The sequence below is a fragment of the Amblyomma maculatum genome, chromosome 4 (genome assembly GCF_055883805.1).
Source record: "Amblyomma maculatum isolate TAMU_Amacu chromosome 4, ASM5588380v1, whole genome shotgun sequence".
NCBI classification, from domain to species: domain Eukaryota; kingdom Metazoa; phylum Arthropoda; class Arachnida; order Ixodida; family Ixodidae; genus Amblyomma; species Amblyomma maculatum.
Window position 1 is genome coordinate 90,667,715 of NC_139347.1, and position 23,090 is coordinate 90,690,804.

General features: G+C 47.8%; 1 protein-coding gene across 1 annotated transcript; it reads right to left on the reverse strand.

Annotated features, from left to right (window-relative positions):
• Positions 1 to 430: 430 nt before the first annotated feature.
• On the reverse strand, positions 431 to 22,608 carry LOC146191637 (T-cell activation Rho GTPase-activating protein-like). Its single transcript, XM_084600359.1, has 9 exons — positions 22,526 to 22,608; positions 22,368 to 22,431; positions 20,969 to 21,130; positions 18,122 to 18,231; positions 17,022 to 17,280; positions 14,950 to 15,141; positions 10,243 to 10,447; positions 1,218 to 1,366; positions 431 to 535 (listed from the first exon to the last, which is right to left on the reverse strand). Exons 1-9 carry the CDS (start codon positions 22,606 to 22,608, stop codon positions 431 to 433), a joined length of 1,329 nt encoding a protein of 442 aa, XP_084456485.1.
• Positions 22,609 to 23,090: the final 482 nt, after the last annotated feature.

Sequence of the window (23,090 nt, forward strand, 5' to 3'; positions counted from 1 at the left end):
CCGGACTCTGTTCGACTGGTTCTACCATGCAACTCTAGCCACTGTAACCATGCATGGTTAAACCACTGCCATTTTTCCCCCGACGGGTTTTAGGTGGAACTAGCTGTGTACGCTGTCGTGTACTGAAGTTAAATATTAGCTCAACTACTTTCTTTCAGGTAATGGCCCTTATGAAGATAATAACGCATATTCGGCTGAGCTGGAGCGCAGGTAATATGTTGCAAGTCAATGCCTTTTTTACCCTGCCACATTATATTTGCGCCCCACAGCACCGGTGCATAGCCCCAGACAAGTGTGATCGACTCTGCAGACCTCAGAAAAGCTATCTGGAACAGGCATCACAGTATCTCGCAGTTTATTTTTCTTTCGCCATTATTTTTTTTATTTTATTTTATTTATTTATTTTATTTTTTTTTTTTTTTTTTTGCGGTCAAAAAAGCACTCCCGGGAGTACGTCATGCGCCGGCGGTTCTTCTGGCGCTGTCACATTGAGTGTCCGGTTGTAGAGCTCCGTGTTTATGCTGATCCACTTGCGCTGTAACAGAAAGAGCGAGAGAAATATGCAAAAGTACATGGAGCTTGTTGCCTTCACCTTGAAGGAGCGAATATATATATATAGCAATTCTAAACAGCATATTCTATATATAAATATTTTCATCTCATGTTACATCAGACGCCATAACACAGCTAAAAGGCAGCATATATGGTAAGTCTGCACACGAGATGCGTTAAGAAACAAAAGAACCTTCATATTACACATCACTGTAATTTCAAACGCCCCGCCGCTAGCGGTGGGGGTTAGGTCAATCGACTATACTGATCCAGCAGACCCGGTTAGATTTCAGCCGTGACGGCAGCATTTCGATGAAAGCGAACACAAGGCGCTCGTTTACTGTTCGATGTCAGTGCACGTTAAAGAGCCCCAAGTAGTAAAAATTATCCAGGGCCCTCCACTACGGTATCTGTTTAGGACTTTAACACCATAAACCATTCGCTGAATGCTAGTTTCGTAGCTGCAGTCGGCAGACGATGGCCAGCTTATATTCCAGGAGCAGCAAACGACACTTAATAAGTATAATGGCATGTGTGTTTTTCCGCGCAATTGCAATGGCTCTTGGAGGTTTCTCTTCAACCAAAATACACGCTACATTAAACTAAAAAAGATTTTCCCCTCAAATTTCGACGTGTGCAAAGAAACAGCCGAGAATGCCCCATACTGTGGTCTGATCGTTGAGGTTGTTCAGATCCATGGTGAAGCAAGAACGGGTCACCCAGCTGGGCAACTCTGTTCCCGACAAGTTCCACTCCGGATACCGCTGCACCCAGTCGGGGTAAAGGTAGCCCTCGTCCAGGAAGCCACAGAAACCTGTGGCGAAAGAAATTAACCCAAGCCACGCTACGTATATGGCATCAGACGAAGTTTAGCGCACGGCTCTGAAAGCGTGAGAACAAGCTGAAAATCACATATTGAGTTGAGCGGCAATTTGGTCTATGCGTCCTGATTGGAGCGCAAATAATTATGATGCAGCAAGTAACTTCTCGATATCATACGGCACAAGAACATATGCATAACGCTTCTAAAATAAAAAGTTTTGCTGCGAACGCTTTGGGCGGTTCGCCATGTTGGCGGCAAATTAACTATCCCCCCCCCCCCTACAATAATGCCCCAGCGAGAGAGCTGTAGGTACTGCGAATAAATAAATAGATAAAAATTAACAGCTTTCAAACGACATGCCCTGTGTAGCACGAAGTGGACTATGAAGTAGGGGCCCCGGTGGATCCGATGTGGACAACGTGGGTGAACCCTGGTGGGCTAAATGCGAGTTCTGCAAGGAGCTAGGGGCCGACGTAGGTCTGAAGTGGTCTTCCGATAAACACTCCGACGGGTCCCACTTTGCAACTAAAATGCAGGAAGCCCACGTGGCGATGCCCACGTTCTTCATCCCTCGAAATGATAATTGTGGCCATCCCGCCAATTTTCCCCACTGGTCCTACTTTGTACAAATGTGGGTAGCCGCTTTTTAATTTTTTCTACTTTCAATTTTTATTTTACTTTTATTTTTAGTTTCCTTATTGTTTGTTACCCCTTCTATAATGATATTTATTTATTTATTTATTTATTTATTTATTTATTTATTTATTTATTTATTTATTTATTTATTTATTTATTTATTTATTTATTTACATATACTGAAGCCTCGACGAGGCTATTGCAGGAGTGGGGTACAGGGAAAAACAAAGAAACAGAAGACAAATATACAACGTTACGAACAGGCTTCTAAGAATTCCTCTAAGGATAATGAACAAATAATGAAGCCCATTTAGGCTTGTCCACATTATTCCCGTAAGGCCGATAGGTGGGCAGCCGTATAAAGTCGAATTTCTTTCCAGAACCCTTATGGTCCAACATCATGAACTCATTTTTACGTATCTACACTTTCTAAGCAGACCCCATTATAGACCCTTTGCAAAATTTTGGAGGAGGAGGAATCAACATTTATTAAGCCCGAAATAATTCGGTGGTGCATGCTTGCACCAGACGGGGTGGTTCCCTAGTTGCGGGACCCATATGTTTCCAGCAGCTCCTGGCCCCTGTCTGTCAGTGCGAGCTGGATCGATAGGGCGGGGCTGGACAACAAGGTCTCCCATCGCTCAAGGGGTTGGGGATTGGGGGTGTTGGCGGGAAGGGGAGGAGGGGAGTCAGCCTCTCTGAAGAGCGAAAAGCCCTTCACCATGGCGGGCAAACCTGTTTTGGGGGCCAGAAAAAGGGTGCAGCGCTGAAGACATCCACTTGGACAACAATGGCCGCCTCCCTTTCCTGCACCCTTCTGCTTTGTGTTGGTGTCGCGATTAAGAAAGAGTGCCTCTGCCTCGCAGGTACCACTCATAATAGCCCCCTTTCCCTTCCGTTTTTCAATATCGAATGAATGCTAATCGTCAGGTGCATGGCATGAGGCTTCATTTAAGAGCATTTTGTGCTGCACCCAACTTCTGGCCCAACGACTGGTCGCACCGCCAACGTAAAAAGGTTTTGCTATGCAGAAAAGCTGACTTACGGATTCATTGCATATGAGCCACGTTGTCTATACTGACTTCCTGCTCAGCATAATCCAGACAGTTAAGTCATTATGTTGTGTGGCTTGAACGGTACTAACGTTGTTGTGAGTGTAGGAAGGAGGAAAGTAAAATGCACCGACCTGTCAAATGGCTCTAGCTGAGCCACCATGCTCACCATGAGCTGCCTCATGCGGACAGACGGGAATGGAGTGATGAGATGGAAAAAGAAAGAAGTGAAGAGCAAGACGCGCGTTGCGACTGCTAATGCCCGCTACCGAAGATGCATGCACAACAGAAACAAATACGCCAGAGGTAAGGAAACCCCCGCAAAAGGTAAAGGCGCCTACAGTTTCCCGGCATCGAAGGGCTGGGAGCAGCCACGACTTCGCCACCGAAGATATATGCACAACAGATACAAATACACCAGAGGCAAGGAAACTCCACAGCAGAGTACGATGGCGCCTATAGTTTCCCGGTTTCGAAGGGCCAGGAGCAGACACGACATCGACGCTCCCGGGTAATAATGTACGAAAAGTTGAAGGCTGTCAAGGACAACCTCTTAAAAGGTACTGTCACGCGTGTGTATTGTTCAGTCATTTTTTTTTTTTTGCGCATTTTACGTGAGCGCGAGAACCGAAGCCATGAAAATTTTCTAACCGACCAAAAATGCTTACAGTTGTTATACAAACCGTATATAACAACATCTAATACAAATGAAGGATGGAAATATGCATACTCAACGGTCGTACCTTGCTACAACCAATAATGTGACTGACAGCGGAATTGAATCCGTAGCCCCATTTGGGCTGGCGCTATTTTTTCACGGAGTCCACATTTAAGTTGAGTCAGCCCTCAGGTTCGTACGAATTCTGAAGTAGCTAGGCAACATTCCGACACGCGAATTTACTCCCCGCCAAGACCGATATGAGACCTGCAGTGGTTTTTCGTGGGTGGCCCCAGTTGGGTTGGATGATGTTTTGTGCACTTAAAGCCCACCATGATGTTGCACGTGCTTTCAAATTCCCTACGAGACCGATTTGGGTAGCAGATGTGGGCCCGACCCTCTCCCAGCCATATTACGGCCGATGTGGGCCTAAAGCGGTTTTGCGTAGGCGGCCTCATTTGGGCTTCGCGTGGGTTTGCCCGTAAAAAGCTCTCATTCAGATTGCATCGGCCCTCAAGTAATCTACAACGAACCGATTGGGAAAACATGCTGTCATGCCGGTTTTTTTTTTTTTTCCTGCTATTTCCGATTTAGAACCCACAGCGATTTGATGTGGGCGGTCCCATTTCTGCTTGACAAGAGCTTTCCCACATACAGCCCACATATTGTTCGTTATTCCATGACGTTGGGGAGAAACTTTTAAACAACAACAACATGAATTTTAATTATCCAAACTGCACTCACTGTGGACACTGTTCGGAGAGCGTCTCCATGAACTATGCACTGCACTGTTCCGTAAACGCTGAGTGTCTCTTACACTTGAAGGGAGCACGCGCACGAGCGTCCCTCTCTCGCGCCACCCACCAACACTCCACCCAACACACGCGCACACAGCCGTACCCCGCGGTGAAGAATGGGCGATTCCAGTTCGTGCACATCCATCCCCCGTTGTCAGTGGGATGGCCCAAATGTCGTGCCGTGAAGACCGCGGAGGCAGCACCCGGATTATTCAACATCCTCCCCGCCGAATGAGCGCTAGCTCATTAATTTCTGGTTTCCAACGGCTACAAAAAGTACCACCTGGTAAACGGATCATACAGGATCGCGTTCTTCGATCTGGCCCAGGAAACTCCTCCGTGATGCGACCATTTCTGCGCCTGTTGGATTTCGAATGCGCAGAGCAGGCCCTCAAGTCGATCCTTGTTCCGATCACAGTTACGAACAAAGCGTCGCATCCAAGCTGTGACTCGCTGTAGGCGATTCAGATTGCTGAAGCGCTTAATTTCTATCACCGGAAGAGGTGCTTGTGCTGTGATTGGTACTGGGCTCAGCAGACCGAGGGGATCGAAGATTCTCGCTATGGCCTGGATCACGAAGCGTTTAGTGTTCCTGTTGACAACAAGAAGCTCCAGCGCCGTTTTCAGGGAATACTTCAGCTCGTCGTTTCCTCGGTCCCACTCGAGCCCCAACACTCTTGCCATGGCTGAAGTCGTCGTCGCAGTATCAGCGCAGGCATTTCCAACGCCGTCAGCATCGAACCGTTGTTGTAGGAGTTCGTCGGCTGGAACCTTTTCAGCAAAGCCTTCATCTAGGTAGTCACGGATGGCTGCATCATAGACCACTAGTCTGCTCTTGCTGAGTCTCAGACGCGGCTTCAACTTGGCGAGGCTTTCTCTTGCTACAACTTCGTTGCTGGCTAGCCTTTGGTCAAGTGCCTTCCACGGGAGGCTCGCTTCGTATCGCCCATCGGTCAAATTCAGAGAACGAGTGAAGTCTTCTCTCACCTGCTGCTCCTCGCTTCCAAGTAGGCAGCTGCTTGAGGAGATACCGAGGCTCTCCAGCTCCCAGAACGCTCGAAGTTCGTCTGACAGGTTGGCGTCCATGTCACAGACGCTGGTGCGCAGAACGGCAATGGTGGAACACGACACACCTGAAGCAGAAAGTGGTATCGGTCCTTGCAAAGTCCAGCCGAAGTCAGTCTTAAGCGCAACCAAGGGCCCTTGCACTTTCTTTACTTTTGCGTGCACAAAAGTCCAGTAATAATCAGAGCCTATTAGAACTTCGATGCCTTGTGTGAAGAGGCGAGTTGGTGAGATGGTAACATCCGCTAATTTCAAATCAGCCACCTGACTCATCTCAACAGCGTTTTCTGGAAGCAGCAGTTGGTCGGAGCAGATTTCTTCAATTTCGAGGGCTTCGATGCTGTGCTCCTTGCGGTCGTACTGGCTTCGTAGCCGGAGCTTCACTCGGCGTCGTTTTTTCTTTATAACGTTGGTCGAGCCGCCGAAAGGGTAAATGGTCACTTCCTCTTCACCGATCACCTCAAGATCCAGTATTCGCGAGAGCTTCTCTGTTATAAACGATCGTTGACTGCCTCCGTCAAACAGACAGCGAGCGAGGCGTTTTCTTTTCGGTCCGTCGACCCACACCTGCGCCGTCTGCAGCAGCACGGCGTTTTTATTGCTGTTGCTAAGAGACGCTGTTGAGTGCAACCCAGTAGCGGTCTCGCCCTCGGCGTTCGGTGCCGGTGGATCACAAAGCGAGGTGATGTGTCGTCGGCCACACTTCGCGCAACGTAGTGTCCAGTTCTTACACCCTTTCGTCATGTGCCCTTTCTTCGCGCATCGGTAGCACCTCCCTTCCTTTCGCAATTTTCTTTTCTTCTCATCAATTGATATAGGAGCATTGCAATCTGCCACCTCGTGCCTCTCCGAAGCGCAGAAAGGGCATCTTTCCTTGCTCGATTTGGCACCCACCTGGAGGCTGGCCGCTGTGCCTTTGCCGTAGACGCTGTTGGGACGCCGTTCACTGGCGTGGTCCGGTCGCGTTTGCTGAGGAGCGTTCGTGCTTCCTCCGTGCGCCTTTTCCCTGCTCTCCACTTCCAGGCGAACTGATTGCAGAATGGCTTGGAGACTCGAACTGTCGAGCACGTCCTTGTCTGCACTGTGGGCCTTATGGTACTCAACAGCCCATTCGTCCGGCAATACCCGAAACAAAGCCGCGCACAGCATCGCACCATAGCTGTCCGATTTGACACCTAAAGTTTCAAGTCCTGCGATGTTTCGCTGAACATGATCGTGGAGGCGTCGCAGCGCGTTCACGTCACTGAGAGCTCTAACCTGGGGAAGGTTTAACAGCTGCGTAAGGTGTTCTTGCACGAGCACATCCTGACGCCCGAAACGCTCTTGGAGTGTCTTTACAGCGTAGTCGTAATTCTTCTCCGTCGCTTGGACGCCGGTCAAAGCTGCCGCCGCCTTTCCTGTCAACGCTGTCCGCAGGTACAAGAACTTTTCTATGCTGGTCAAGCCGGTATTCTCGTGAACTGCTTGCCGGAATTGTTGCCAAAATGGTTGCCAGTCGAGCTTGCTGCCGCTGAATTTCTGAAGCTCCAGCTTAGGCAACCTCAGTTGTCCCGAACGGGCAGCAGGTAATCTGGACGCGGTTTCTTCTGCATTCAGTGTGCTTGTTGCACCGTTAGAATTCGTTTCACCGCAACGCCGAAGCTTTGTCCGCATTCGTGTCATCAGAGCTTGGCACTGACGAACGCCTTTATATTCTTCCGCGAGGCCTTCGTCACGCACATGCGGCTCAATCAGGGCATCTAACTGTTTCAAATCTCTCGAAACAATGTCCAACTCATCTGATATTTCCGCGAGGAGGTCTCGTTGCTGGGGGCCGAAGTCATCCGCCGTCGTTAGTCGCTCAAGCTCCTCGTTGAGTCGGTTCAGTTCGGCTCGCGTAACTTCTCTCTTCGTTTGGAGACGCTCCATCGCTGTCGTCCGTTGCAGTTGGAACGCTGATTTCAAGTTGCCGTTGTTTTTCGCTTACTCCCGGGTTTCGGCACCAAAAAATATGTTCGTTATTCCATGACGTTGGGGAGAAACTTTTAAACAACAACAACATGAATTTTAATTATCCAAACTGCACTCACTGTGGACACTGTTCGGAGAGCGTCTCCATGAACTATGCACTGCACTGTTCCGTAAACGCTGAGTGTCTCTTACACTTGAAGGGAGCACGCGCACGAGCGTCCCTCTCTCGCGCCACCCACCAACACTCCACCCAACACACGCGCACACAGCCGTACCCCGCGGTGAAGAATGGGCGATTCCAGTTCGTGCACATCCATCCCCCGTTGTCAGTGGGATGGCCCAAATGTCGTGCCGTGAAGACCGCGGAGGCAGCACCCGGATTATTCAACACATATTTAGCTTTGATCTTCCCCCAAATATCCGCAAAGAACCTTTGTGGTCTGGATGCTGGACTGTGGTCTGCGTCAGCCCCAGTAGCGCCAATAAGAGACCCATGAAGCATGAACACGACCCCATCGGGGAGCGCTGCTGGCGTTATGATGGTTGCTCCAGCTGCACTTGCCTACATGGAACCCACTGGGGCCCCATATCCGTTGCTACCTAGGATATATGCGCGAATGAACTTTCCCTCTGTAATACGTGTCCTGAAGAAGAAATTCTACACTCAAAGCTGCTTGCGGTAAGGCGATAGCCTTTGGGGCTATAGTTCTCCCTTTTTCGTTATTGGAGATTGAGCAGTCCGTTGAGTACCATTAGCCTGCCGTCTTTCGTGCGTCCAAGGAGAGACTGGCTAAAAAGTCGCCAGACACCGCCTCACTCACATATCCTCCGCCGAGGCACAGTGGCGCCCCCTACGTTTCTATGGAGTCAGCGGGCTTGTCGCTAGACAGGCAAGCTTGTCGGTGTAGACAAAGAGAATTGCGGTCTGCTTTTCACGAATCCGGCGTGGACGTCACACCCCACGTGACACTAGGGTGAGAGCTAGGCTACCAACTCAAGCGGTCGGCGTAGAGCGGCCGCACCCACATGAAGCTGTGACGTCACTCTCCAAGTGACACTAGGGTGAGAGCTGGGCTGGGCTACTAACTCAAGCGGTCGCAGCCGCGGCGCAGCGTGTGACGTCACACCCCACGTGACACAAAAGCGAGAGATGGGCTAGCAGGAGCTGCCAACTTGGGTCTCTCGTTTCACATGGGACGGTTATGTCAGAATCAGCCTGCTAGGACCCTGACATTCACGTTACCCCTATAGGCCACTAAGGCACGTTCATATCGGTTGGTTAAAGCGGGGCTTTATATGTAGGCTGAGGAAGAAGAAAAAGAGAAGAAGAAGAAGAACGCTTGGTCACCCGCAACTAATGCTTTCGCTCAATATTTGGTTCAGCAACGCTGAACCCTTGTTATTTTCTTTAAACGTCAGTGCTAAGGACATTTTCTGATCATACTTTCTGTACAAGGCGTGAATTAGACGAAATGCTTGCTCCATATAATAGACACTTTCTGCAAGCTTCCTCACAGCACTTTCCTCGTGCAAAGCGCACATATAAAGCGCTGCTCGAAGGCTTGCATTAAACGTTTACTTCTTCATGACACGCTGCAGGGAAAGTTCATTCGCGTATATCCAAGTTGTACTGTGTTATATAGTAAGAGGGTTATAAATGTGGGGTCGGGGAGTTTCGATGGTGTTAAAAGCCCCAAAAGTAAGAGTGTGCGAATAATTAAAAGGAAATCAAACAGTGAATCGAATATGCCCTCATATGATTATTCGAACGAATCAAATATAGCTTACGTTCTAAATTATTTGAAACGAATTGCATATATTCATAACTTTTCTTAATACGAGTGACACGTGGTTCGAATAAGGCCTACCGTATTTATTTATTTATTTATTTATTTTTACAACTTCAAAAAGCAGGGTGCATGAATACCGACGCCACGTGGGTTCAGCGCCACTACACGGCCTATACTCGTGGCAGCGTTTACAATGTTCACACATGGGTTTTATATGACGGGGCAGGGGCTCAGGACAATTCAGCAAACCTTGCCTCGATGTCCTTAGCTTAGGAGGTCGTGATACATGTACAGGGTAATCCACTTCTAGCTATAACACTGTCACTACATTCCAATCAACATTGCGTCCGATGCAGGCGCTTATCAAAGCAAATCGATGCAAGCAGGAAGGGATCCGGAGATGGTGCTTAGCATGGTCTGCCATTTAGCTTTATTCTGGATTGGACGTAATGGCACTTTGAAAGCAGTGACCGTGTTATAGCTAGAAGTGGACGAGGCTGTCCCTGTCGCCACTCTCACGTCCTGAAATATGACGCTAGTTTATTCTCGTCATCAACAGCAAATGTTAATCTTCTTATAATAACCTGACGATCATATAGACTAAATTTACTGACTTCGTGCTAAGACCCATTAGTGCATGCGATTATGTTCTGTATTTCAACGGCTATAGCTATAGCTCCGTAAGCTTTAGCCCCGTACCACAGTGCCACCGCGCTGAAGCTTCAATTTCGCACGATCGCGCGTCTTATACGAATGTCGGCGCAAATTGTGGACATTTAGCAAAAACAAGGAGGTTTGACTACAAATATTCCATTCGTATTCGATTCGGTACCGAAACTGCAGTAAAACTCTCACACCCCTACGAAAAAGGTTATGCGCAGAGTCTGAATGTGTTTTAACGGCCACTAATCGAGATCACCTGTCACGGTGTCACCGTCGTCTTCGGCGTCTGCGTGCGCGCAGCGCGGGAACGTGGCCACTTTGGAGGCTCGTTCCGTCGCCGCGGCTGCAACAGTGCAGCCCGGCAGACGCAGTGGGGCATGGTTGTCTCCTCTGCGCTTGCCATGTCCGGGCCACGTGTGCACCAATCGGCTGGACTTTCCCCTGTTCACGGCTGAATTGTTCTGCAAGATGTTCGGGTGCCCAACGAGAGTGACTCAGGTTTTTGCTCATAAAACATCAGCTCACCCCCGCGGTGACCGCATTTCGATGGAGGCGAATCTCAAAATTCGCCCATTTGCTGAGCAATATCATTGCACTTTAAAAATTCCCATGTAATAGCGAAATTATTCCAGTGTCGTCCGCTGGTTCGGACATAAGCGCGAGCGCTACAGCCGATGGACTGCAGGGAGCAAGAGAGAGCTCTAGTCCGGCGGGCCTGGGATGCGTCGTCGGTCAATGTCGTACTAACTAAGGACGTCACTCAATGATCTTCGGGGCCTTACCTTCCTCGTTTATCAATAAAACTTTTCACCACAAGCGCATCGCGCGCGGGAAAATCGCGCTTTCAGCAGGCGCGACTATCATCTAAACAGCAGCAGCGCGGAAGGAGCGAATTTCGCAACGTTTTACCAAGTCGTGGATAAGAATGCAGCAATCATGGCAGACTTTAGCGCTGAGAAAGTCATGTTTTTTTTTTATTATTATTATGTTTGTAAGTCTTTGGGCCGTTATTTTTGCCAGATAGTAAGGGCTACGGACGAAAGAACCTGGGCCGGACCCTTAGGGCTCGACAACTGCTCTCCACACCTGAACATTCAGAGCGATATATAAAAATAACTAGTTAGATTATCTATATAAACTGAACAAAAAAAAAAAAAAAGCTGGCAGCGGTTTGTTTAAGAGATCTAGAGTTATATAGGGGTGATAGCTCGGTTTTGCATGGTTTTGTGGGGTTTAGCATTTTGTTTTTCGTCGCATAATCGTCGCTCGAGAGGAAAGTATACAAAAGTTGCATCTTACCGATACTCGCCTATATATGGGGCAGAAATGTAGAAGCTAAGGGGACAGAGAGCTATATTATAGTGCCTAGAATATACTGGCTAGTGTGTCGAGCGCGCCGGCTGGGATGGCTCGGAGAGCAATGAAAGCCGCCGGCGGCCGCATAGCGGCGCTGTGGTGCGAGAGGGTGCGAGCCGGTTTCTCGCGCACATTGCGCCGCGCTGCTGAGAGTTGGAAAGGGAGCTGCGCGTTGCTTTGGCTCACGTTTAATACTTTGTTTTAGAGCTCTTCCAGGAGCTTAGGATTGATATAACGTTTTAACATGCTAATGTTAATATCGAATTGCTTTGTACAGATTGCTCGAACTTGAAAGCTCAATCGGTACGTGAGCCACACGCTAACCCGGTAAACGCACATGAGAGCTTTCGCGTTTGGAGGAATTCAAACTCAAAGAATACAAGTCACGAAACACAGATTCGGTTTAATAGAACGAAGGCAGCATGTTTAATCAAAGGTGACAATGCGAGTGGAAGGCAATGCTGGCATGTTCTTCCCACTTATCCAGATATCCTAAAAAGTCTTCCAAGAAACGCATGTCTGGGCTACCCGGCTTAAGTGCACGCTTGGTTATCCTGGAGTTCATTACTCGTATCAGGCGATTGATTAGCGTGACGAAGTCTTCTGTTGGTTGCACCCGAGTGTATATAGTCTCCACATGCCGCCATTGCAAAAAAAGTCCTTTAATAACCTCATCTCCAAAAAGTTGGAATGCAAGGTCAACCTTCATCTTTTCAAAGTTATTGGGTCTTAAGCATAAGCTAGGCTGTTATCCACGGAAGGTATCCGCATCCATGTAACCGGAATGAGAATGTCCTCAAACGAATGACGGCCTCCGTGGTGGTTAGGTGTCTGCAGTGTAGCCTGGCTGCCACTCTGTTCACCCACAATGCCCGCTTCACTGGAGCCGGAGGAGTCGTTACAGTCTTGAAAGCCAGCTTCGAGAAAACAGGAGCCCTCGTTGATTTCCGAGCCCGAATCGCCGGGTCCAGTCCCTGCGTCCCGCTTATGGCGTTTACGAGGTGGTTGCTGCTCGCATATGTTTCTTTCCTTCCTTTTTGGTGCCGTCTTGGGCACAAGGTGTGGAGGGTATAATGTTAACGGTTTGAAAATAACGATGTTAAAATAACCATCTTCTACATGCTTCTGTTTCGCACCCCAGTTATGTAACCCCCCTCACATATTACTCCAATCGGAGCCCGTGAGGTATTTGAATAAAAAGAAAAAAAAACAGCAGAACACAAACGAGGAACCTTTACTTACAGCGGCTAATTAAGGTACATCGCGGCCTGCGATTGCACAAGGTTTTGCCGAAGTCACCATCTTTTGAATAAAGAAGCTGACGAAGTTTCTTTTTTTTTTTTTCTCAGATACGCAATATGCACGAGACGCGGCCGGTTAATCGCGATGAAGCTCGTTGGTAATGCCGCGCTTACGGTGAAACATGCGCCTAATATATAACTGCATCCATATGACATATGTGTAGCGCAAAATGACAATCGAGGGACACAGAAAAGGTACACAACACAGGTGCTGTCTGTAGCGCACTCTTTGCGCTACACACTGCCATGGAGCACCGTTACCGACTCGCCCAGGTTTGCATCCTTGTGAATATAAGTGCATGCTCTAAAAATGTTTCTCGCCAACAAAAGCAGTTGCCGTTTACCTTCAGTCATTTCTATCGATGCTTCGTTCCTATTGTACAGAATGCGTACTTACGTAGCATCAGATAGCACAGTAATACGTACGCTCCTTGTTCTAGCGGTAGCCCCGTTTGCCAAAAAAGACCTTCTCTGTGCACCACCGCTTTCTCTTTGGCATTTTTCTCTGCAGTTTAGTTAGAGGCACTGGGGAAACAACAATCGGGAACCGCGCTTCACCACTGGCGACACAGTAAAAAAAGAAGGGATACAGGCGAGCACAGAACGCGCGCACAAAACGAGGAAAAAAAAAAACCGATGCAATCGTCGCCGAGCAGGTAGAAGTGCGGAACGACTCGTATGAGCAAACACCTACTCCGTAAATAAACTACTGCACCTTCGTGAAAGCAAAAGAGGCGCAGAAGCAGGTTTAACACGCACGCACAACACCAACAGATTGCCGTATTCTGAAGAGAGAAAACTGCGTCGTCTGCTCAGGTGGCACCCTCTTGACAAGCAGCGCCCTCTGCCGCTAACGATTGGCTTTCATTGCAAATAGCACCATCCTCGCCCATAGGGAAGCGCGGGCGCTCGTCACACTAGCCAGTATATTCTAGGCACTATAGCTATATGGAACGAGAAATGGTGTACGTAACATTAAGAAAGGGGAAGCGAGAAATACTCGATTTAATGACATTCTAGACGACATGCATCAAGAAGAAATGAGCATGGGCCGAACACGTATGCGAAGAGAGGATAACCAGTGGTAGCTAAGGGTAACAAATTCGATTCCAAGGGAAGGGAAAGTGTAGCAATGGGCGGCAGGAAATTAGGTGGACGGAGGAGGTGCAGGGGTCAAGTGGATGCAGATAGCACAGGAGCGGGAAGCCTTCACCATGTAGCGGATATAGTCTAGCTGATGATTATGATGACTCGTCGAAACCTTTTCAACGATATATCACTTGACATTGTAGTGTATAGGCTAATCTTTTTTATCACAATTAGCTAATACGCGGCAATAATGAGCTAAAATTGGTGTAGTGCAATCGTACTCAATATAAGCAATCCAGCGATGTATATGACGACGGTGTAGGGCAAAATTCAGTGTTAATTACGATTAACTATTTAACAAAATAAAGTATTAGATGTTCTGTATTAAAATAATATAGAAACGGAAGTAAAAAGTTTTTGCCAGCTCCGGTATCTGATACCTGAAGCACCTGAACTGGGGCGGCGGAAAGAAAGAGATAGCGAGGGACAGAAAAGGGAAATCGAAGAGGTGAGCGACATGGACAAAGGACAGAGGAGGATAAAATAAAATAAAGGTATAATGCAGTATAGTAAAGTTCACAGTATACGTTCTTTGAGGCCCGTCCGCGATTATCTTAGTCGATTGAATCACTCCGCACTGCGGGCGGGCCATTGGTCATTATATCCGGTGTCAGTCAGTCGGCGCTCCACCTCCCCTGTGCGGCCCGAGACGCTCCCCAGGAAGTGGCGGTGTTGAGGAGGAACAGTGCGTAATTATTAAAGCTCGAATATACACGACATAAGCTGTCCAACAATATAACACTTTTCCCCTGCCGAGCGCGCAAACCAACTCCACGCGCGCGCGCGCGCGCGTGTGTGTGTGTGTGTGTGTGTGTGTGTGTGTGTGTGTGTGTGTGTGTGTGTGTGTGTGTGTGTGTGTGTGTGTGTGTGTGTGTGTGTGTGTGTGCGTGTGCGTGCGTGTGCGTGCGTGTGCGTGTGTGTGCGTGCGTGTGTGTGTGTGTGTGTGTGTGTGTGTGTGTGTGTGTGTGTGTGTGTGTGTGTGTGTGTGTGTGTGTGTGTGTGTGTGTGTGTGTGTGTGTGTGTGTGTGTGTGTGTGTGTGTGTGTGTGTGTGTGTGTGTGTGTGTGTGTGTGTGTGTGTGTGTGTGTGTGTGTGTGTGTGTGTGTGCGTGTGTGTGCGTGCGTGTGTGTGTGTGTGTTGAACCGTGGACGATCTCACATGCGGCGGCGTGACCCAAGAAGTGGGTGGGTCGGCCATGATCATGTCCTTGATCTCAGCGTGCCGCCTTGCTTCTCCTTCGAGGCTGTCCACGAACTGAGACGCGTTGCAGTCCACAAACGAGTCTGGCTTGGCAGCGTCGGCAGCGCCTGCCGGCTGACGTGCGCTGGTTTTGCATGACGAGAAGATCTTCTGCGCGGCGCAAAAAAAAAAAAAAAAAAGAAAAGAAAAGAAAAGAAAAATAGATATGGTTTAGCTCTGGTTAACCCTAGTTGAATTGCGAAAGCAACGGCGGAAGCTTCTTTTGCCTGCTACATTATTTCCCTATCACGCCCCATCAGTGTAAGGAGCTATATCATGGGGACACTTAAGCTCATCCTTTAAGAGCATGACGCGAGAGCGTAAGTTACCAGCCCACATATAAAGTCACGCTTCAACTAAGCCGTATATGCGTGCCTGCGTGTCTTAGGGGTAACGAGAATGCAAATGGTTCTGGCAGGCTGATTCTGATATCACTCTCCCATATGAAAGGAGCGACCCGAGTTGGCAGCTCCTGCCCGTGGCATAGGGCGGGTAACGCGAATTCAAATGTCATGGCAGACTGATTTTTTTTTTTATTTATTTTTTTAAGAGGAGACCATAGCTACGCCTCTTTACGGCGTAACTGCCTCTTCACGCCCTAGCTGCGGCCGCCCGAGTTCTCGCTTTGGCTGTCGTAGTATATTGAGTTCGCAATGAAATTGTAACCGGACATTAACGTACTGTTTACGCATGGACGACAAACCAGCTTAAATTTCCATGACGCGCATGCCCTCCTCCTCACAACCTGCGTTAACATACTGCTCGCTGTGAGCCATAGAGCTAATGTGAGTAGGTGCCGAATCATGCAGATAGATAACGATTCTATATCCTACATCAATTCAGTTCCAAATTATTTAGCCTTTTTCATTTCTTAATGTCACGACTCCCGTATGTTCCGCTCTGCACACTAAGCGATAAGAAAGGAATTCAGGAGCATCGGTTTTGTTGCGATTTGTCATCACGACCTTGGGAAATATCAATGTCTGGTGCAGCATTACGACAAAGCTTTCGCCTTCGTCGCTGTGTAAATAAGAATGTGGTCGTGTTTACTGACGAAAATTTCCTGGGGCACCTAACTTTAAGGGCGTGGCAGCGTTAAGTCACTTCGTTCTTAAATTGTGACTCTGTCCCACAATACTCCACAAAAGACCGCCCAACATAGATATAAAGACCAGATTTAAACAAGCCGTACGGACGTCCCTGCGTGGACTAGGAGCAGCGTGTCTGATCGGGATCAAATGTCCCGTACGTTCGATTCCCATCTCACTCTCCTATCTCAAAACATTTGCCTGAGTTGACAGCTCCTGCGAACTTGGCAATGTCATGTAGTCTTGTGACGTCATACAACCCGCCGACTTATCAGTTCTTGCTGCCACATGCCCCGCCCTGCCAACCATATACCCCCTATCAGAGGCATGGTTTTAGTTTTCCGTTCACAATGGTGGCAGCGCCTGCACGAGATGTTCTGGAGGGCGAGAACCTTTAAAAGATATATCGCGATAAAATGTCAGTGGACGGTAAAGATCCCCAGGTGGTCGATATTACTCCAAAGCCCTTAACTATGACAACTCTTTCTCTCCCTTCTTTCACTCTCGTGTTGCTCCTTTCCCTAACTGCGCGGTTCGGGTGTCCACAAAAAAGTGAGAAAGTTCGTTAATTTCCCCAAATCCAGCTTTCAAGTTTTTAATGAAAGCAGTAATTGTTTCACCTTTAAGTGGAGACCTCAATCGCGCTGTGAGGGAGCGCGGGAGGAAAGTGAGAGTAAAAGGAGGAAGAGGTACCATAGTGGAGGTCTCCAACCGCCCGGGACATCGCACAGCACACGGGAACCATCAAAATGCGATCTCTACACCTGATATTTCGATGCTCTGAAAAGATTAGCGAGAAGAAAAGCTTTTCTTCGGATATTTGGAGCTCCCATGATGCCACCGAGCCCCGTTATATGGAAACTCGTTTTGCCTAAAGGGAGGGAAATAATTGAGAGTCCTCGCCTTCTCGTCAATGTCTTTCCACACATCGTCCAGGAAGATGACCAGGCAGCGGACCACCTTGACCAGCGAGGCGTGCTCCGCCGCCTCTGGGTAGGTGGCGAACTGTGCGCCGGGCTGCCACAGCATCGAGGGCCCGACGAAATGACCTGCCAGCGCGGGAGTCGTGTGGCTTCTGGGCACAGCGCGGCACGTGTTGCGCAGCACCAGTAGCCACTGGCGCAGAAGCTCCTGGTGACAGTCGGGGAGGCGCCGGCAGGCCCTACGCACGCAGTCACGGTGTACTCATTTGCACACTTTTCGGCGGTCGCGCAATTCTGTCCCTCTCTCTATAGGAAGGTTCGATAAGTTAGATTCCAGTACAATTAGACCCGGTAAGTAAGGAAACAGCTGATTTCCGCAAAAGAAGGAATTCTGCTGCTATTTTCTTATTGAATTTGGAAATTTTTCATGGGTACCACAACAGTTCATAGGGAAAACTGAAACAAAGGAGAGGTTCGTTTTTCACTAAGGAGTAATGACGGTTTGCATGCGAATAAAATGTTTGCTTTCATTGCGGACTTATCTGCATGAGTTCCTGCACGCAGGGCATGCATGAAGGAACCCAGAGGGTGTTCCTGTATTATAGAGTTACTGTATAAGCCATTTTTAGTAGCATATGCAGTGACTCTATTCCTGTGCGCACAACGCCGGTGTGCTGGCCGGGGGCTCATGCAGTTGTTTTCTTTTTTTCAAACTTACCAGTTCACCTAACTAAATGGTGGGGTTGTCGCTTTAGTAACGCCCCCGAACCAATATATCTAAGGCTTTCAAGTGGTGAGGAAGAAATTCCTCTCGTCCTCGAGAGATCAAAGACTGGTGATTAGACAACCCAGCGACCCAGAAGGAAATCCTGTGGCCTGAAAACTCCAAAAAAGGAACTGCGCGAGATCTCACCCGAAACTGCCTCAATAATGAAAAAGAAAAAACGATGCCTGCGAAGCAGCAGCATACACAACCTGAATCAAGTAGGAACTGTAATACAGAAATCTACTGTATAGCAGAGTAAAATAATAATCACTGATCATGTCTTCAACTTACAAGTGACCGGGAAGCATACATACCTCATGAGCTTTGCCTTGGTCTCCAGCGTGTTCGTGGACGCGGCCACGCCCATCCATTCGTCGTACAGCTCATGTGTGAGCAGTGGGTTTGGCAAGCACTGCAGGAAGTTCTGCACGTTGCACAGGACAATTACCAGTAGTGCAGCACCCCATTTTTTAGAATTGTTCGGTTCCGACACTACCAACTTGTATCAACGAAAGAAAATACACATTCGTGAACTTTGTTGACGAACGTTTATGTCGCACAGATGAAGGAATTTCTGGGTAAATTGTTTGTGCGTTTATGGGAATGTTCAAAATTCAGGGGACATTTCAGCATAAGACACAAAACGTTAATGGCTGCCGTCTACGGTTGCCCCCTTGCTGTTTTTCGTTCGCGTAGGTGTAGTTTGCTCCCTGATCAATCGTGAATCTCTTAAATTGTGCCTATAATATCTCACACACAGATATATGTCCCGCTTTAGCGGACGACTACAAACGTACCTGCATGCGCGGATAAGGAGCGTCTTACTGGGTACAAAGGATTCCAAAGGTTTTTTTTTTTTTTTTCAATCTCAAGTATGTGGAACCATTGTTGACAGTCATGTCATGTCATGTGGTTTCATGATGTTGCACAACCTGCCAACTAATCAGTGCTTGGAGGTATCGCCTTCCGACTACCACATTCCAGAATCATGCCGTAATATTTCGTTCACAACGCCGACAACGCCTAACTTCTTGAGCAATATAGGGCTCATGACGTTATCGCGTTAAAATATGTCTAAGCCTTGCCTCAGAAAATCCGGCGTCGACGTTGATGGCACTGTGATAAAAAAAAAAAATCACTTAGGGCATGGCTCTGTTATAACTCTAGCAGTTGTAGCTGGCAGATGACATGGGCGGGCACTGATTGGTCGTAGGACCGTGTGATGTCACGTGACCGTGTGACGTGGCCAATTTGGTAAGGGTTGCCAACTCGGGCTTCTCCATTCATATGGGAGAATGAGGGGAATGGAACCCTCCAAGAACATCGACTTCCGAGTCTGCAGAATGCTATACCATGGCGTCACCATACACATGATAAATTTGCGTACCCGAGGCTTTGAGGATAAACAAACATGATATGGTTTCGAGCTAATATTCTTTGTCAAAGTAATGATCTGTGGTGACCATGCATGGTCAAATTCCCTGTCCCACCTTCAAATGAAACCGTGCTTTAGATTTCCGTTCAGGCCCCGGAGGGATTGCGGAAATCTCTCGGCTGTCACTGCTAGATTTTTATTTCATTCCGGGATGTTTGCGCATGAGAAATACTGACACATACTTCTGTGAAACAGGTACGTCAAGGCCAGTTTACAATGTTTGCAGCAATTATATGTGTCTATCGCTCTCTTTCTCTCTTCCCGTGGGCAGGGAAACGTTTTCTTATTTCTTTTGAATGCCAAAATCTACGAATGCGTCCAAACTTACGGTGGTCACTAGGACGCCGTAAGAATTAAAACGGAGTGTGTAGAATATATATATATATATATATATATATATATATATATATATATATATATATATATATATATATATATATATATATATATATATATATATATATATATATATATATATATATATATATATATATATATACGGGTGTCCCAGTTAACTTGAACCAAGGGATACAAAATAATAAATTTGAGGTAGGTCAGTGAACCCAATTGCATTCAACTGCCAGCCTCCTTACGCACTACAGGCAATTTTTTGTTTTGCAATGAGTTAATTAGCTAATTATGTTAATTTTTCTAATTTAATAAATATCGACTTTAGACCAAACATGTGAATTGGAAACTTGTAAAGCACCTTCAGAAACCCCCATTCGATTAATTGCGATAAAGAAAGTCTCACGTGTATCTTTTTTTCTGGGTTCAAAAGAAAGCCCGCGAAATACAAATAATATCACGTGACTAGCGCATTTGTGCGCCGCGATTGTGGTGCTCTCAGTCGTGGTTAGAGCGAACGAAATTAGCGGCGGCAATTTCTCGTCCCCGTTAAAGCGGCAGGCCGATATGCCTGCAATGGCTTCTTCGCCCGCGTCAGACAGCCGGCCCACGTGACGGTGCAAGTAGCGGCGAGAGCGGCGAGCCGACACCACGGAGATTCTAACAAGGCCTGCTTCTCTCCCATCAGCGAACGTCACGACAAACTGATGAGCGATAAGGTATCAGCCACTGAATCTGCGCATACAGGCTTGGGTAAAGGGGCGAGATGACATCATGTGACTCGACTAAAATTAGCGCTGCACCAACTTTGCCGGTTCTTTATCGTCATCCGCCTGTCGTGATGTAGGCTGCTGCGGTGCGTAGGCCTGGCCAAGATCGCGGTGGCGACGGGCGAGCTCGAGCTCGCTCCAACCATCGCCAACATTTCTGCCTGCCGCTGCAACGGGACAATCGGGTCACGGCCGCAGCTGATTTCGTTCGCTCAAACCACGACTGAGAGCACCACAATCGCGGCGCTCAAATGCGCTAGTCACGTGGTATTATTTGTATTTCGCGGGCTTTCTTTTGAGCCCGGAAAAAAAAAAAGATACACGTGAGACTTTCTTTATCGCAATCAATGGAATGGGGGTTTCTGAAGGTGCTCTACAAGTTTCCAATTCACATGTTTGGTCTAAAGTCGATATTTATTAAATTAGAAAAATTAACATAATTAGCCAATTAAGTAATTGCGAAACAAAAAATTGCCTGTAGTGCGCAAGCAGGCTGGTAGTTGTATGCAACTGATTTCACAGACCTACCTCAAATATATTATTTTGTAACCCTTGGTTCAAGTTAGCTGGGACACCCGGTATATATATAAACCTGTTCATGGCCTTACCAGGAAAACAGCTGCGTGGACGTAGATGGAGTAATCGTGCCAGCGGACGCTGTCTCCTCGCTCTAGAGCCAACTTGAGCTCCACGCAGTCTGACACGTGGGGGCGCACTCCGAACACGTGCACACTCTCCGAGGCATGCGCATAGAGGACGTCCAGCAACTCCTGCGGCCGGAAGGTCGTGCCCTCTCTTCAGTGGGTTCGTAAGAGCGGAAGCCTTCGCAAAAATTCAGCTAAAGCGTTGCCCTGAACATTTCGCAATAGCACAAAGGCGTCACTGCAGGAGCAAATTAAGCTGGCGTTACTGGTGTCAGACGCTTGCCATTCCTTTCTGCTTGAGACACTTGTCACAGACCAAGGCACGAACAAACAAGCCAGCTGTGATCGTTACCTCCAACCTCTGGCAGATGGCACAGTAGAGGGAGGAGGATCCCGATCTTCCAAGGGAGAGGAGGGAGGAGATGCCACGAGAGGATTGTAATCAGTTTAAAATGCGTTCCTTGGATGCCCAGCTTCTACCTGCCACCGACTTCGACTCCAGGCTGGCTATCGGAATCTTGGTCTCCCTGACGGAACCAACTTTCAGTGCATCCTCTTGATCTTTCTGGAGGAGTCTGGCCTGACCGCTGCTCTTTAGACCTGCGGGCCATGTACGTATTCGGCGGAGACTGAAACTCCTCTTCCCCATCTCCACCCTACAACCTTATCATAACTCCACTGGTCACCAAGAGTGACGCCACTATGATGCCCAATATACGACCACCCTCCCAAATTATCCCATAGTTACCAACACCACCACCACCACCGCCACCACCAAATATGTGTTTGGTGATTGCATGTGCGCCCGTGAGCTGTGTGCGTGGTAATGCATTGTATGGGCGGTGTGTGCGGTCGTGTGGTTTAGCATAGCAACTCGTAATGTTTTTGAGCTATCGCATGTCACAGATGATGGCAAATTGGATGTCCTCCAATTTGTTTGGGTATAAACGTTTCTTCACTATAGTTTTGTTATTAGCGGCAATATTAAACGGGCCCCAGCGTATTTTCTCTGCCAAATATATGGATATATTCTCTACAATCCTATGTTACTTCGAATACTGTTTTCATATTTTTTTTGCATCATTTATAATTCGCGCCATTTTTCCTTATGCTATTTTAAGCGTTTTACTACTGCACTGTCATGTCTTCCGAATGCCCCGATCTTCCATATAAAAACAATCCCTAGCTGCCCCTCTCATACTTTCTTTTTGTACGTATGTGTGTGTAAATATTTTCTCGGTGGATCGGTTGGACAGCGCACATGACTATCGACTCGTCTAATTTTGAGTTCAGAAAAATTCGCGATGTATGGCTGCGTGATGTACATAGTACCTCATTTTGCGCAAGTGTCGAACATTATTACCTTGAGTTTAGAAGGAAGCCCGTTACACCGGCCGATTTTTTGGAGAGGTAATCCAAACTTCAACCTGCGTTAACCCAGAAGAAGACCTCAGTCACCTTTTGAACACCAACATATGTCTATATCCTTTCGCAGGTAGTAAATTGCTAACGTGTACGCACGTTTTATCCGTGGTGTTGACGCCAGCTGAATTTCGAAAAATTTTGTGCACAGCTGTTTCATTGCCTCTTGTACAACATGCCATTGTAAAATATTCTTTCTCCTCATCATCACATGGGTGGTACAAGTGATATTAAATGCAAAAAAAAATAAAAAATACGTGGCATTGTCGGGCTTATGGTCCTTGTATTGTATTTATATGCATAACGCAATGAAAATGACCGCAAGAAATACAGTTCTACGCATCTTGTCTTTTTTTTTTATATATGTGTGTGTGCGTCGCTTTTCTTTTGCGCATTTTCACCCTATTATAAAACTGGGCAATCACGGTTAAGATGTCCAACTACTATGCCGGAGTACCCGGGCTCGATCCCGACAGCCGACGCCTGCGTTTCGATGGAGGCGAATCGAAGAGGCGTCCTTGTCGAAATTACTCCCTAGCCCTCCAATACAGCTTTCTCTCTATCCACTTTCACTCTCACCTTCCTCCCTTCAATTAGTCCCGCCGGGGTGGTGCAGTGGTAAGACGCCCGACTACTGTGCCGGAGCACCCGGGTTCGAACCCGA

Excerpts from the sequence above, each read along its gene's own strand:
- LOC146191637 (XM_084600359.1), bottom strand. The coding sequence starts at position 22,608 with ATGGCATGTTGTACAAGAGGCAATGAAACAGCTGTGCACAAAATTTTT. Across the intron at positions 22,432-22,525 it reads GTCAACACCACGGATAAAAC|GTTGAAGTTTGGATTACCTC; the intron begins GTGCGTACACGT and ends GGGTTAACGCAG. Across the intron at positions 15,142-17,021 it reads GGAAAGACATTGACGAGAAG|AAGATCTTCTCGTCATGCAA; the intron begins GCGAGGACTCTC and ends TGCGCCGCGCAG.